General features: G+C 40.5%; 1 protein-coding gene across 5 annotated transcripts in view; it reads right to left on the reverse strand.

Moving 5' to 3' along the window:
* Positions 1–15416, reverse strand: part of bmp2k (BMP2 inducible kinase) — an 81551-nt gene that overhangs the window by 43947 nt on the left and 22188 nt on the right. For all 5 annotated transcript variants that reach the window (XM_080191261.1, XM_080191251.1, XM_080191241.1 and 2 more), the window contains one exon: positions 37–155. In XM_080191261.1, coding sequence (XP_080047387.1) covers positions 37–155 — 119 coding nt within the window. The remainder of the gene's footprint in view (positions 1–36; positions 156–15416) is intronic.

Genomic DNA, 15416 nt, shown 5'->3' on the forward strand with positions numbered 1-15416 from the left:
TTCACAATTTATGAACATGAATCAAAATCTGCTTACCATAATAGTAACTTCCCTTTTGCAGATGTTCAGGTCATGTGCATCATTAACATACATGCGTTTCAGGGCGCAGCGTACTCCATTGTGAGTTCGAGCCAAGAATACCAAGGAGAATCCACCTATAACATTTTTTAAAATTGTAATGCAACTCAAAGCAATTCTAAAAAAAAAAGCACCTCACGCATTGCACAAATTTAAAAATTCTAACTCTAGTGTTCTGCTTTGATAACATCCACATAGGACCTAGGGGCTGGAGTAGGCAATTCAGCTCCTTGAGCCTGCTCTGCCACTCAATGAGATCATAGCTGATTTGGTTGTGGTCTCAATTCTACTTTCCTGTCTCTGACCTCTATACCAGCCACTCCCCCCACCCCTGCAAATCCCTAAACTTCCTGTCCACCAAAAGTCTGCTCAACTCTCCCCTAAATGCATTCAATGATCCAGCCTGCACTGCTATCTGGGGTACAGAACTCCACATACAAACAATTGGAGAAAAAAAATTCTAACCTCAGTCTTAAAAGGGATCTCATTCTTAAACTGTGTCTCCTAGATCTAGTTTCTCCCAAAAGGGGAGCATCCACATACTGATCTACCCTATCAAATCCCCTCAGGATCTTATATGTTTCAATAAGATCACTCTTTATTCTAAATTCCAATGGGTATGTGTCCAACCTGTTTAACCTTTCTTCATGGGGTAAACTCTTTATCCCAGGAGCCAGTCCGGTGAACCTCCTCTGATCTGCTTCTAATGCAATTACACATTTTTTTCAAATGAGAAAATCAAAACTCTACACAACTCTAGATGTGGTCTCACAAATGCCCGACAGCTACAAAAATGACTAAAAAAAGCAGAAAGTATTCCAAAAGGCTAGCTGACAGTAATATAAAGCAGATAGTAAGAATTGCCACATGTATTTAAATGGAAAATGATCAACCATAAAAGCTACTGTGTGTCGGCTGGGGAATTGATAATGGAAAACAAGGAAATGGCAGAGGCAAACAGATATTTTTAATCTGCGTTATTTGAGAAGCTTTAGAAATCTTCAAAGTTACCTGAAAATCAAAAAGCAAGAGAGAAGAAAAAACAATCATGACAGAAAAGATGCTGGGAAGGCCAAAAAGTCTGCATCCTAGGATAGTAAACATCTATATAGGGGATTCATTGTTTTAATTGCTTTTATTACTTTGCTTTACATAAAATTCAGAAAAATGAATAATAGAATCCATGAGCTTCTTTATCCAGGTTTATTAGAATTAGTAAAAACTTGGTCTACAATAGAAACAGTAGCTCCACAATTTTTCAGTTATTTTTCAAACAAGAAATACCTTGGATTTAAATAGGCTGAAACAGGTGGAGAGGTTAAAGATGGAATTCCAGAACTTGGTAGCTGAAGACAGGCTACAAATGGTTGACCAAAGGAAATTTTCAAGCGGCTAGAATTGGAGGACACTTTCAAAAGTTTATTATGGAGTTTTTCTTTCAGGATATATAATAAAAGCAGTCTGAATTCAAGTCTACAGCCTTAGCATGGGCTAGCGCTAAGTTTTGTTCTCATGTGGAGAGTCATAAGTTTAAGATAACTGCTCATATACCGACTGGGCCAAACAATTTGTGAGTTGCAATTTTCATGTAATTTCTATGGAACAATAGACCTCAATGATGGTCATACATTGGAGGATTCTTGGGGGGAAACAATATTCACGCAAGGGAATTTGAATAGAAATCAAGGATTGGTCAGTCATGCCTTTACTAACTAAGTCCTGAGCATAGCTGTTAGTCTGGACCTGCATACCGTCAATATAAGTAACCCTCTTAATGTCATCCTTGTCAATGTATCCATCACAGACATAAGCATTCACATGCATTGGTCGAAGTCACTGCCAAAAAACCTCTTCTCATCATATGAACGTCTTCCTGTGTGCAGAGTAGCACTGTGCAATCATTGCATAAAGTGAGATAGCCAAAAGAGATCTAGCAGCCTAAAATTACAATGGCAGATTTAGATGAGAACAAAATGAGGAGGCTTAGGTGGAGCATGAAGATCAGCCTAGGTTGATCAGGCTGAATACCCTATTTCTATGATCTGGCAAATGTTAACTACTTATAAAGTTACTCCCACCAGTATTTTCTGACCCTTGCCAGCTCCAATCGAACCTACTTCGTCATTCTTCCTCATGAAGGCCCTTATATCATCCTTTATTACCAAGGCTATCCCTACTCTAACATTTTGCTTGTCTTTTCAAAATGTTGTGTCCCCAAGAATATTTATTTCTTATGTAAACATACCTCTGTAATGGATGAGACCTAAACATACCTTTATTTGGACCACTAGTTTATCTTTCTCATCGCAGATGTTTCACGCATTCAAATAAAGAGCCTTTAATTTCATTTTGTTTACTACTATCCACAGATGGACCTTACAGATGTACATTTACTGTTAAAATCACTGTCCCTTCCTATCTCATACTGCTCATCTTTATCCACATCACCATACTGTTGTGTGACCTGGCCTTTTCTCAATCATCCCTCACCTGACCCCTCATCCATTAGTTTAAGGTACTATCCTAATTACACGATTCACCACAATTCCAGTCGTCCTCAACTTAAGTGAAGCCCAACTCAACAGAACATTTCTCTTCTCCAGAATACAGATGCCCCACAAATCCAAATTCCTCCATCTAACACAACTCTGAACCACATGTTTAATTCTCTAATCTGCTTGATTTTATGCCATTTGTAATGTGGCTCAGTAACAATCCAGGCAGGATTATCTTTGATGTTTTGCTTTAGATCTTCACTCCAACATTCCTCAGCAAAACATCTTTTCTAGTTCTACCTATATCAATCATTGGTTCAGTCGTGGACCACAACAACTGGAACCTCCTTCGTCAAGCTAATCTCCAGCAACAAGATATCCTTCATTCTCATACCAAGCAGTCAACATGACCTTCAGAGCTCCCAGTTAAGGCTGCAAAGAACAGTATTTATCCCCCAACTACGCTGTCCCCTACCGCTAATAATTGCCTTTTTATTTCCCCACTTGAATGGCATCCTGCATCAAATGCTTTGCTCTTCCACCCTGCGGTCTTTCTCATTCATGCAGGTAGCAAGAATCTCATTCATACCTACTGGTCAAGTCAATTGTTGAAGTACCTTGATCACCATCTGTTCGATCCCTTTAGCTCTCTGGCTCATTCAAATCGCCCCCTTACTACTGACCAATTTATTCTACTAAGGAGAAGGGGATGACTACCTCCTGTACAAAGTGTCCAGGTAATTCTCCTGCTCTTTGATGCTCCCTATTATCAGTAGCTCAGAGCTAAAATTGCTCAATCCACTGATATGCTTGTCCAGAATGGGAATGCATTCCACATGTTGCAGTCATAGACAGAGATAACTTCCACTGCCAGGCAATTTCTGTTAAACTAGTTTCTTAACATGCTTGCAGTTTTAAAGTTTTAAGTCAGAGGCTGTTCATCTAAGTTATAGCTTGCAGAAAAATCCACACTATCAAATACCTGACTTAGCACTTTTTCCTCCTCACATGCAAACTTCATTTCATTTTGTGCTTCCCTGAATTTTAATATCCCCAAAAATTACACTTTGTTACATGCCCCAATAATTTCTTGTTTACAGCATTGTCCAGAAATTACTATTGCAAAATGGGCCCATCAGCTCCCCCCACCAGCATTCGCTGACCCTTGCTTTTCCTAATCTTGATCTCCTCTAAAGATTATAACTCATGGTCTTCTGCCAAAATCTTTTCGCTATTGTCGGTTATGTCATTCTTTACTGTTGGGTATGATGACAGTAGTGCAATTGATATAGATATACACATATTCACGCATCATTTGTTTGAACAGAGGGGAGTACGGTAGGATGAGAGAAGAATTGGCGAATGTTGACTGGGGGAGCGCGTTGGAAAGTAGGTCTGCTGAGGAGCAGTGGAGGATCTTTAAGGAGATCTTTCTTGGTGCTCAGCAGAAATTTATTCCGATGATTAAAAAGGACCGTAGGAGGAGAGGTAATAAGCCGTGGATAACGAAGGAGGTGAAGGAAAGTGTTAAATTAAAAGCGGAGGCGTTTAGAGTAGCTAAGAGTAGTGGGCAAGAAGAGGATTGGGAGAGGTTTAAATGTCAACAAAGATTGACAAAGAAGTTGATAAAAGAAGGGTAGGAGAAACTATGAAGCTGGGCTAGCGCTTAATATAAAAAAGGATAGCAAGAGTTTTTATAAATATATAAAAAGGAAGAGGCTGGCTAGGGTGAAAGTTGGACCCTTAGAGGATGAGAGGGGGGACTTAGTGGTAGGGGATGGGGAAATGGCTGAGGTCTTGAATAACTTTTTTGTTTCAGTCTTCACGGAGGAGGACGTGAATAATTTGCCGGGTGTTAGCGATGGAAAGGTGGTAGGACTGGAGGGAGAGGCGGTGCTCGGCAGACTGGAGGGACTGATTGTGGACAAGTCCCCAGGACCGGATGGAATGCATCTGAGGGTTCTGAAAGAAATGGCAGAGGTGATAGTGGATGCCTTGGTGGTTATTTTCCAAACGTCGCTGGATTCCAGGGAAGTGCCGGAAGATTGGAAAACGGCTAACGTTACGCCGTTGTTTAAGAAGGGTGCCAGGCAAAAGGCAGGGAATTATAGGCCGGTTAGTTTAACGTCTGTTGTAGGTAAAATGTTAGAACCCGTCATTAAGGAGGAAATAGCGAGGCATCTTGAGGGGAATTGCTTGATAGAGCACGGTTTCGTTAAGGGGAAGTTGTGTCTGACAAATTTATTGGGGTTCTATGAGGATGTGTCTAGGGCGGTGGAAAGAGGAGAACGGTGGATGTGTCTTTCTTGATTTTCAGAAGGCGTTTGACAATGTACCTCACAAGAGGTTATTGCAGAAGGTAAGGGGGCATGGAGTTGGGGGTAGGGTGTTAGCGTGGATAGAGGATTGGTTGTCAAATAGGAGGCAGAGAGTGGGGGTCAATGGGTGCTATTCGGATTGGCGGTCGATGACTAGTGGAGTGCCCCAGGGTTCGGTGCTGGGGCCTCAGCTATTTACCATTTATACAGATGATCTGGAGGAGGGAACCGAGTGTATGGTGTCGAAATTTGCTGATGGCACCAAGATTGGTGGAATGGCAAATTGCGCGGAGGGTGTGGAGAGTCTGCAGAAGGATCTAGATAGGCTGGGTGAATGGGCCAGGAACTAGCAAATGGAATTTAATGTTGGCAAGTGCGAGGTGGTCCACTTTGGTAGGAATAATGGTAGGAAGGACTATTACTTACGTGGCGAAAAACTGCAGCAGGCGACGGTGCAGAGGGACCTCGGGGTCCTTGTGCATGAGTCACAAAAACCCAGCTTGCAGGTGCAGCAGGTGGTCAGGAAGGTGAATGGGATGCTGGCCTTCATAGCGAGGGGGATTGAATATAAAAGTAGGGAGGTCTTGCTGCAGCTGTATAGGGCATTGGTGAGGCCGCAGCTGGAGTACTGTGTGCAGTTCTGGGCGCCGCACTTATGCAAGGATATTTTGGCCTTGGACGGAGTGCAGAGGAGGTTTACTAGGCTGATAACGGAGTTGAGGGGGTTGAGCTATGAGGAGAGGCTGAATAAACTAGGCTTGTACTCGTTAGAGTTTAGAAGAATGAGGGGAGATCTCATTGAGACGTATAAGATGATGAATGGGATGGATAGGATAGAGGTGGAGAGGCTCTTCCCGCTCAGAAAGGACAGTAGGACTAGGGGGCACAGCCTCAAGATAAAGGGGGGGCGGTTTAGAACGGAGTTGAGGAGGAACTTCTTCACTCAAAGGGTGGTGAATCTCTGGAATTCTCTGCCCGTTGAAGTGGTGGAGGCTGCCTCGCTAAATATTTTTAAGACGCGGGTTGATGGGTTTTTGATAAGCAAGGGGATTAAGGGTTATAGGGAGAGGGCGGGGATGTGGAACTGAGCCACGACAGATCAGCCATGATCTTATTGAATGGCAGGGCAGGCTCGCGGGCTAGATGGCTTACTCCTGCTCCTATTTCTTATGTTTTGTTCGTGTTTGAGGGGAATGTTTAAAAATCAACTTTATTCTACAGACAGTATGTCTTTACGGAATGCAGCTCAAATTTTGGGAGAGCAGGATAATTACTCATTTTAGTCTTGCAAGCTTTTAATTAGAGCTAATGGACTTTTGTTTACTTAAGTTCTTCTGGGATTTCTGATCAGATGATTAACAGGGTCACGTCATAATGTGGTTTACGTGCAGGGCTGGGTTCGCAGCAGAAAAAAAAATTTCAGAGAGTGGCTAGTTGCAGCTGAAGCTGGGTTGAAGTTAGAAGGATTTTGCTGGTTTCTGGAACTTTATCTTTTGCTGAAAGAAAGTACACCTGGGTTTGTTTGCTGTACTTATTTAAAAGTAGATTTGATTTATGCATGAATGTGGCTTATTTGGAACTGGAAGAGTCATAAGCTAGAAAGTAGAATTGTTTTCTTTCACGTTTAAGTACTGTTCAACTGTTAATGGTTAAGTGGCTTCATTTGGTAGAGTGATATTTAAACTGTGTCATTAAATAAAGTTTGTTTTGCTATAAAAGATCCATACTTTGTCAATGGAATCACTCCTGGAGAGAAGCATCCTAGCCTCACATTATGCCAAAAAGAAAAATTGCTGGGGTCCAGTCTAGCTTCCTAATGTAACTTGGGTTCTGGTCTAGCACCCTAACACAGGGCTATCCCTCCACTTTTCCTATTCTGTTTGTCTTTTCAAAATGTTGTGTACCCTAGAATATTTATTTTGGAACCTTAATACACTCAAACACGTCTCTGGAATGGCAATTTTAGTTCCATCTATCTTATTGAGGATGTTTTGCACATTCAGCTTAAAAAGAAATTGATTTTACTGCCAGTATCCTGGAACTCACTCCCAAACAGCGTTGTAGGTGTACTGCAGTGAGTCAAGAAGGCAGTTCACCACCACCTTAAAGAATGAATATTAAATGCCAGCCTAGCCAGCAATGCCAACACCTCACAAATGCATTTTTAAAAACATGGACCTTACTTGCTGATTTCATTAACAAGGCTGTTAAACCCTCCAACATTTCCTGATTTTCCACTCAGCTTATCTTTACTCATTGTTACACTTTTCCATTGTCTGAACATGTTTCTTTGAATCTCAATCTCCTTGCACCCCAACCACTGTCAACCCACATCCTCACCGTCCTCCCACCTGCCCCCTAACACTGGTCCCAGTGACACATTTCTTGCCAGTTTAATCTATTCCCTTTCTTAAAATCCCATCATTTTAGTCAATTTTCCACCATTTCTATTCAAATAACTAGCCTTTAATTTTTATTGCTTTTATTATTCTCTGCTTGAACCTTATTCACTGATGCACTGTTACCACTAAATTATCCCTTTTTGCAAAACTTGCTAATCTTTATCTAAATCTCTTTGGATTTCTAAATTTTCCCATACTTGAATCTTCCATTACTTAATGCCATCAATAGCTCTAGTATTCAATTTATCAGGACTCCAATCGTCGTTGGTCTGCTTCACTCTATGTTAATTTACTCATGGTTCAGGCAGGAATTCGGAGATCACCATCTCTGAAGCTCTGCTCATCAGGAGAGAACTGATTGGTTAATTTGCTTGGTGAATTTTGGCCACAGTGGCCATGCACCAGAAGCATGCAAATTCTTGCATTTCCTCTAGAGCACATTTGGATATTTCACTGAGAGGCATAAGAGGACACTGACAATAAGGTCACCATCAACTGAGATGTTATGAAAACAAGGAATTCAGAGAAAATAATTTCCTTGCTAGGTCTATTCCAGATTGACAGCCAACATTCCTTGCTTAGGATCTGCAACATATACTAGAGATGCAAGAGATGGGGATTGTTAGGGAGATTACACAGTGTTTCAAACTATGAGGGATATTGATAATGTTAAATAAAGAGAAGGAATCTCGTACTAGTACAAGACACTGATTAAAAAAAATTGGCAAAAGGAAACCGGGGGGCGGGACAGTGGGAGTAAGAGGAGGAAAACAAGTTATGATGATCCAGAATTCACTGCTTGAACGCCTCTCTTGCTCTTTTCAGGTACCATGTCTTCAGAGTGTTGGTGACAGTGGACCTCCATGTTAATCTAGAGGAGTGAATCATCTTCATAATGGAAGCCAAACCAACAGTAACCTTCAAAAAGGAATTGATTATATGAACACATAGCTGCAAAACCTGGCTACAGTGAAAATTAGCATTTTCCTAATGCAAAAGTATTGCTTTATATTCCCATCCAGGAAATTCCACCCTTCCATGCCCAAACCATTCCCTTTGTCGGTCTCATATCATCACCATCCCACCTGTTGTGCCTTTGCTATCCCTGTCTCACACACTTTCCATCCTTTTCAAAGTAGTTTCCACTCCAAACCACCAAAGCACACTCTCCAACAAGGGTAACTTTGTTGTTAAGCTTCCCTTACAATCCATTTCTTCCATCAACACTCTTCACCCCAACCCTGCCATTAACTGGCTCTCCCATGCCATTCCCCAAATCCAGCCCAGGTAACTTTTTAGGATCCTCTTGCCCTTGCTTCTTTATTCCCATTACACAAACGTCCTGTGTTGCAACCTGGCATCTCTACTAATCCACCCGCACTTGCATTCCCCAATCTCAGCTAGGGCAATTCGTGGACTCCTCTTTTCACTGATGGTGCCTTTCCTCCTCTTCTCTCCTCAGCACAGCCCCACACCTGTTATTGCCAACAATTATGGCAGGGCCACATGCCTCACAAACTGCAGCTGACACCACTTCAGGAGGAGCTATGCCTTAAAGTAGCAACCACTTGCTAAAGATTACAGAAAGGTAGGGTTTTTTGAGGTGTCAGAGAGCTTGTGAATAGGCACAGCTTATCTAATCTCCAAGCCTACACCGATCGGACTCCATTTGCGAAAGGAGGAGGAAAGGGGACGGGGAGAGGGAATAACCAAATGGGAGAGTCATATCAGATGGGCTCCGGCCTTTTCCAGCTATAGAAGCTTCAACAGTGACTGGGGAACCAGGTTCGAATCCTGTCCAGCCAGTCAGACGAGAGACCTTAAAATCACTAAACAACAAACATTAGGCTGGATTCACAATGTCTGAATTTAGCTACTTTGTGACCATACTGCCTCATATGCTTTAGTCCTTCAAATCAACCCACTGACCAATCAGAAAGATACAAAAACTGAATTACTCTTATAGATACTTTGAAAAAGAAAAGTGCACAAAGCTATAACGAAACAGCGATGAGAGAGAGATTAATTGGATAGACATGTAAGATTGTATTGACAAAAGCAGTTTTCATTACTGACAATATGCTATCAATGCCAGTTTCTGCTGTTGACAAGGTATTTCAGGTAGTGGTTTCTCAGTCTAATGCCATATCCAAAACATAAGCCCAAATCTCACATTGTTAACAACACAATGCAGTCGTCCAGCAGTGTTAATAGTCACTGTGGTATCACTGATGTTAGAGATCAAGTGAATTGTTAAGAATCATGCATAAAAGCAAAATAGATCTAGTTCCTGAAATGTTCAATTCTGTTCTGCAAAGTATCTTTGTAACCTTTTTAGATTGACGTTGTTTTGTTATTCCGATTTTCTACCCCTTCTCCTTCAACTGAAGAGCAATTCTTTACTTGTAAGTTTGGACATTGCGTGCTTGCAGGAGGTACAACAGGAAAGCTGAGTTCTGATCTACGTACACATACGTAAGCACAAATATATCCACATATGCTTCGATAGCAGTTAGGTCGATAATGGTCGGCAACAGGAGATCTGGGTGAAATTTTGAAACCTCATCCCTAACTGCCTCAGCTAACATTCCTGTCTGTTTCATTTGTGTTCAAAATGGTTGTCACAGGGATAACATTAGCCAGACTAGCTTTTACTAATAATGGAAGTTGTTCGTTAACGTAGTAAAACTTGATGAGGCAGTCACACTGGTTTACACATGCCCTGAGCTCAAATATATTAATTTTAGATTATTTGAACAAAAGCAAAATTATTGAATGGTGAAAATTAAGAAATGTGAATTCACAAAAACAAAAATTACTCGGCATCTAGCAGAATAAAAATTAATATGGATTTTGAAGACTTACACTGCTTACTCCTCTCAAATTTATAACAAAAAAAAAGGAATAGGCCATTAAACGTGCTTGGCATTCAAGATGATCATGGTTGATCTTCCATCTCAGCTATACCTTCTTGTACACATGCTACCCAAAAATCTATCTCAGCCTTGAATATACTCAGCAACCCAGTATCGAAGCTAACCAAGGTCTTACGTGTTGTAGCAAGACTTCTTTACTCTTGTACTGCAACACAACTGTAATAATATTGCATTACATTTTGAATGACTGCTATTTGAATACATTTTATCACCAATTTTTGAAACAACTTGACTATTCTAACATCACTCTGTATCCTTTATATAGAAAAATTGATTTTTTGCTTTATTTTGTATAGTCAGTTCATTAAAGAGGAAGTACTACATTGCCAGAAGTGCAGACTTTTGGGCAAGGTAAAATGAAGTCATCTACCCTTTCAGTTAAGGCACCAAAGATCCCACTAGCACTAATTTACGCAGAGAAATTTTGGCCAACATTGATCTTTAAAATAGTTCGTTCGGTCAGTATCACATATGTTCATGGGGCTTTGTTGTGTGCAAATTGGACTTGACGCCCAAGAGCGCTGACCATATTTCAAGAAATGTCTCCTGTCCAAAGATGTGCAGGTACTGGATTGGCCAAACAAAATTGCCCTTTAGTGTCCAAAGATTTGGGGGGGGGGGGGGGGTGTATGTGCATATATATGTGTGTGTGTGTGTTTTTTTTTTGCTGGTAAGATGCTCCAAATGGCCTCCTTCTGTTCTGTAGGGAATCTATCATTCTATGATTGTAAAGTGCTTTGGAAAGGTAAGGTATATCATAAACATATACACCACAATTGCCTCTCATCAGCTTAATAACAAAAACAATTCTGTTTTTACTATTGGGAAACTTATTTGAAATCAATTTTTAGGCAAGTTTAATAATCCAAAGAAGGAAACTGTGACAATGTTGCATTATATAAACCATTGTATTAAACCTTAATTGGCCAAAACATATAACAAAGGAAATAATTTTCCAAAAACAAACAAACAAACAAACAGTCTTAAAAAACCCTCTGATCAACTACGGTATAAGGCAATTTCTTCAAGAGGAGGCACTCTCTGCCTTGTTTGCAGTTCTCTTGCTCAAACTCCTGACTTATTAACGGTCAAAAATAAATCTAAATATGCCAATGACACTTCCTATCATGTTCGTGAACACAACTTCCTACGATGTTTCTGAGCATACTAGCTATGAAGTCAGGAAGCTGAAGTCTGCAGTTATCTGCTTCCTGCAATAACTGCCAACTAAACACATCCTGCATCAACACAGGAGTGGTTTCTAATTCCAGGTATAGTTGAAAATATTTCAGCTAAATTATCCCAAGCTGCTTTACTGCCAAAAGAAGATAGTGTTGAATACTGTGCTCGATGTCAATTTTTAGTGAGTAAAAGAAGTAATATGGGGAGGAAGGGGAGGGTGAGACTTCTTGTTAACTGTGGCACAAAGTTATTGATGCTAATAATGAGGCCAAAATAAAGTGCCCTACACTGATCAGGGGCATGGCATGGCAGATCTCAATTAAACAAGATGTGTAGGCATGCTGGTTCTGAAATAACAATCAATCAATCAGAAAAAAGGAGAAGAAATATTCAGAAAAGACATTAACTTACAGCCACCTAAACAATTTGAATCAGGATAGATGAACATGAGAATTACCCCATTTGCTTTGCAGGATAAGGTGGGTTAATCATTAATGAAGCAAAAATTGAGAAGCTTACTGTTATGAAGATCATAAATTCAAGATAAAGTGATTGTTGAATGTGGAAGTTATTACTCATCAGTTCCAAGGCCGTCTTGCACAGCTTGATCTTGCCTGTACTTTTTCCACATTCACTGTATTCTAGCAGCATAAGGCACCATCTCACTTGTTTATTCAAACCACTATTCCAAACTTTCAGCTCTCTATCCAAAACAGTTCATTTGCTATAAGTGAGTGTATCCGACATGCTATGAGCTCATTATTATGCAAACAACCTTTATGACTTAATGAGCCAGATCTTCAAGTCAGTAGCAAAAGACTACATAGTTATGGCCCTACCTTTTTCTGTCCTTACAACCAGGTCTTCCTTCACAGTAGCAAAAGCAATCCCTTGACACAGCCACCCACAGAAAGCAATTGGATGCAGCAGCTGCGGACAAGCCGTGACTCTTTTCAATATATTAGCTGCCATGTTCACAAACATAGGAAATACAGACAGTTCTTAGACTTATGACACACTCGATTCCTGAAAACCTGGTCATAAGGCAAAACGGTGCAAATCGGAACCGATTTCCTCAAAGGAACAATATTACAAATGGGGTTGGATTCCTAAACCAAGGCCGGGAATCACTCATGGGGCACCCAGCAGTATTAAATGCTCTCAATTCTTTCCCCATCAAGTCACTGAGATGAGGGTTGATGCCTGCACGCCTTAGCACAAGTTCCTTGGTTAGTGTGGGAGATAAAATGAAGCTATTAAATCAGTGTCAGTTGCCTGTTTAACTTTGCAATTCCAAGCATATATTAGATGATGCGTTAAGCACTATTGTGACACTTGTGCTAAAAAAAACCTAACAGTGACTTACAGGTGAATTAACAGAATAAGATACTCATTTCTAACTTAATAAAGGTTTGTCCTAATAAAAATAGTGTGATATAGATGGGTGGCACAGATGGTCAATGTGTCTGCATGAACGTGTTGATATGACATCAAGGTCAAAACTCACATTGTAAAGTCGAAATGGGGTGCCAAATTATAAACGACACAAGTGCTGTTCATCAAAACTTGACCACTCCAAAGTGGAGGACTGCCTGTCAATCATGGCTCATCTTCCAACTCAATGTGAATTTTCCCACATTATCTCCAAATGATTTTAAAATCCAGAAATCCATCAATTTATGCCTTGAACAAACTCCAATGACTGAGCCTTCACAGCCCTCCGAGGAGAGGATTCCAAACATACATTATCCTTCGAGTAAAGAAATGCCTGTTTATCTCAGTCCTAAACAGCCTCCTTATTCTGAAACTTGTCCTCTGGTTCAAGATCCTCACAACACCATGTTAAAGTCCAACAGGTTTATTTGGTGGCAAATGTCACTAGCTTTCGGGGCTCTGCCCCTTTGTTAGGTGATGAAGGGGCAGAGCCCTGAAAGCGAATGGCATTTGCTACCAAATAAACCTGCTGGGCTTCAACCTGGTGTTGTGAGACTTCTTACTGTGTCTACCCCAGTCCAACTCCAGCATCTCCACATCAAGACCCTCAGCCAAGGGAATGATCTCCTAGAAACCCTGTCGGAATTTTGTATGCTTCAATGAGATTACCTACTATTCTTCCAAACTCTAGAGAACACAGGCGCAGTCTCCCCAATCTCTTCCAATAAGACAATCCAGTGATCCCAGCAATAGGTCAGGTGAACCTTTGTTGTGCTCCTTTCTATGGCAATTACATCCTTCCTTAGGAAAGGAGATCAACACTGCACAATACTGCAGATATGATCTCAGCATGGTGCTGTACAACTGCAGCAAGACATCTTTATCCCTGTACTCAAATCCTTTTGCAAAGGCCAATATAACAATTTGTCTTGCTAATTACTTGCTGCACCTGTACATTAGCTTTCAGTGACATATGAACAAGGACATCCAAGTTTCTTTGGACATAAACACTTCCCAATTTAAGAAATATGTATATTTTTCTTATCAAAATGGATAACTTATCTGCCATATTCCCATGTTTTAATATGTTCATATTTTGATAGGAAGATGTATCAAAACATGGGAAACACAGCAAATAAATTATCCATTTTGGAAAACATTTGTGTTTCTTAAACTGGGAAGTGCTCATGTCCAAAGAGACTTGGGTGTACTTGTTCAAATGTCACTGAAAGTTAACATGCAGATGCAGCAAGTAATTAGGAAGACAAATAGTTATGTTGGCCTTTGTTGCAAAAGGACTGAGTATAGGGTTGTTGGAATGGGGACAATGGCTGGCAGATCCTGTCAGGGGCGAGGTGGTTAGGCAGTCTGATGGAATATGTTGTTTGGTCTGGTAGGTGGTGATGGGGACCCTGGGAAAACAGTTGTACCTTGCTGCACCTAATTTTGAGATGCTGGGGTTCGAAGAAAATGTGTTGGCCATATAACTTCTAAATCTATTATTAAGTTGTTTTCCTTTAATCATTTTGAGCTCCAAATTATTAGCAAACTGAAGTGAAAAATATTTGTACCGGTGGGCATTTTGTTTCAAACTATGTGGTATTTTGAATCATTTGTCTGTAGCATAGCTAGAATTTCATAATGCAATACTTTAATTACCTACTTCAAGCCTTTTAAAAAATGAATTACAGAAAATTTTATTTTTGACTTGGGGGGGGATTTTATATAGAAGGACCACTGCTTTTCCTCAATATAATAACCTAAACTTGGGTGTACAAGGAACAATTTCAGAATCCAATGTTGATCCAAGACTTGGAATTATTGAGAACTGTGAGGAGGATAGTGATAAAATTCAAGGGGAAATAGACAGGATGGTTAAATGACACTTGATAACTGAAATTTAATGCAGAGGTGTGAAGTGAGGATTAAAATCAACACCAATCTTAGACTGAAAATGCAGTCAGACAATTAATCAGTGGATTCTGCGGAGATCAATGGAAAGAATAAAATAGGGCATATAACAGGCGGCCAATCAGCAAATTTTACCATCCAGCCTTCAAATAAGAAGCACTGAATGCAAAATAGAAGGTACGAAAGTGGGGTAAAGGCTGCAGCCAGAATTATGGAAAAGCCAATGACTCTCAACTGCCAAACTTCAGGAGTGATTTCAAGTCCTTAGTAGCATTTGTATAGTCAGGATAGAGACAGGAGTTGGACAGGTTGAATTGACCCAAGAGCTCTTTTAGAGTTACGGAGAGGCATATAAATGCAGCAAACAGCATTGGTAACTATTCACTACAATTCTTACAAATCACATACAGGGTAGTGGATAACGGGACTAGCTATTAAAGCCTTTAAATAGGAGGTGCTGGATGGCATACTGGCACATTCCAGCAGCGCTTACATCCCTGGGCCTACACCACAAATTAACAGCTGAACAATGAGAGAACAAATATCCAGCTAAATATCACAGAACAAGAAAGCATTAGACACCAAGGTCAGTGCCAATAGACATTTTAGGAGGGGCCCAGCAATGCAAATCAAAGTTTAAACTTCCCAGACAATTACATC

This window comes from Carcharhinus amblyrhynchos, chromosome 1 (assembly GCF_965287045.1).
Source record: "Carcharhinus amblyrhynchos chromosome 1, sCarAmb.v2.hapA, whole genome shotgun sequence".
Classification (NCBI taxonomy): domain Eukaryota; kingdom Metazoa; phylum Chordata; class Chondrichthyes; order Carcharhiniformes; family Carcharhinidae; genus Carcharhinus; species Carcharhinus amblyrhynchos.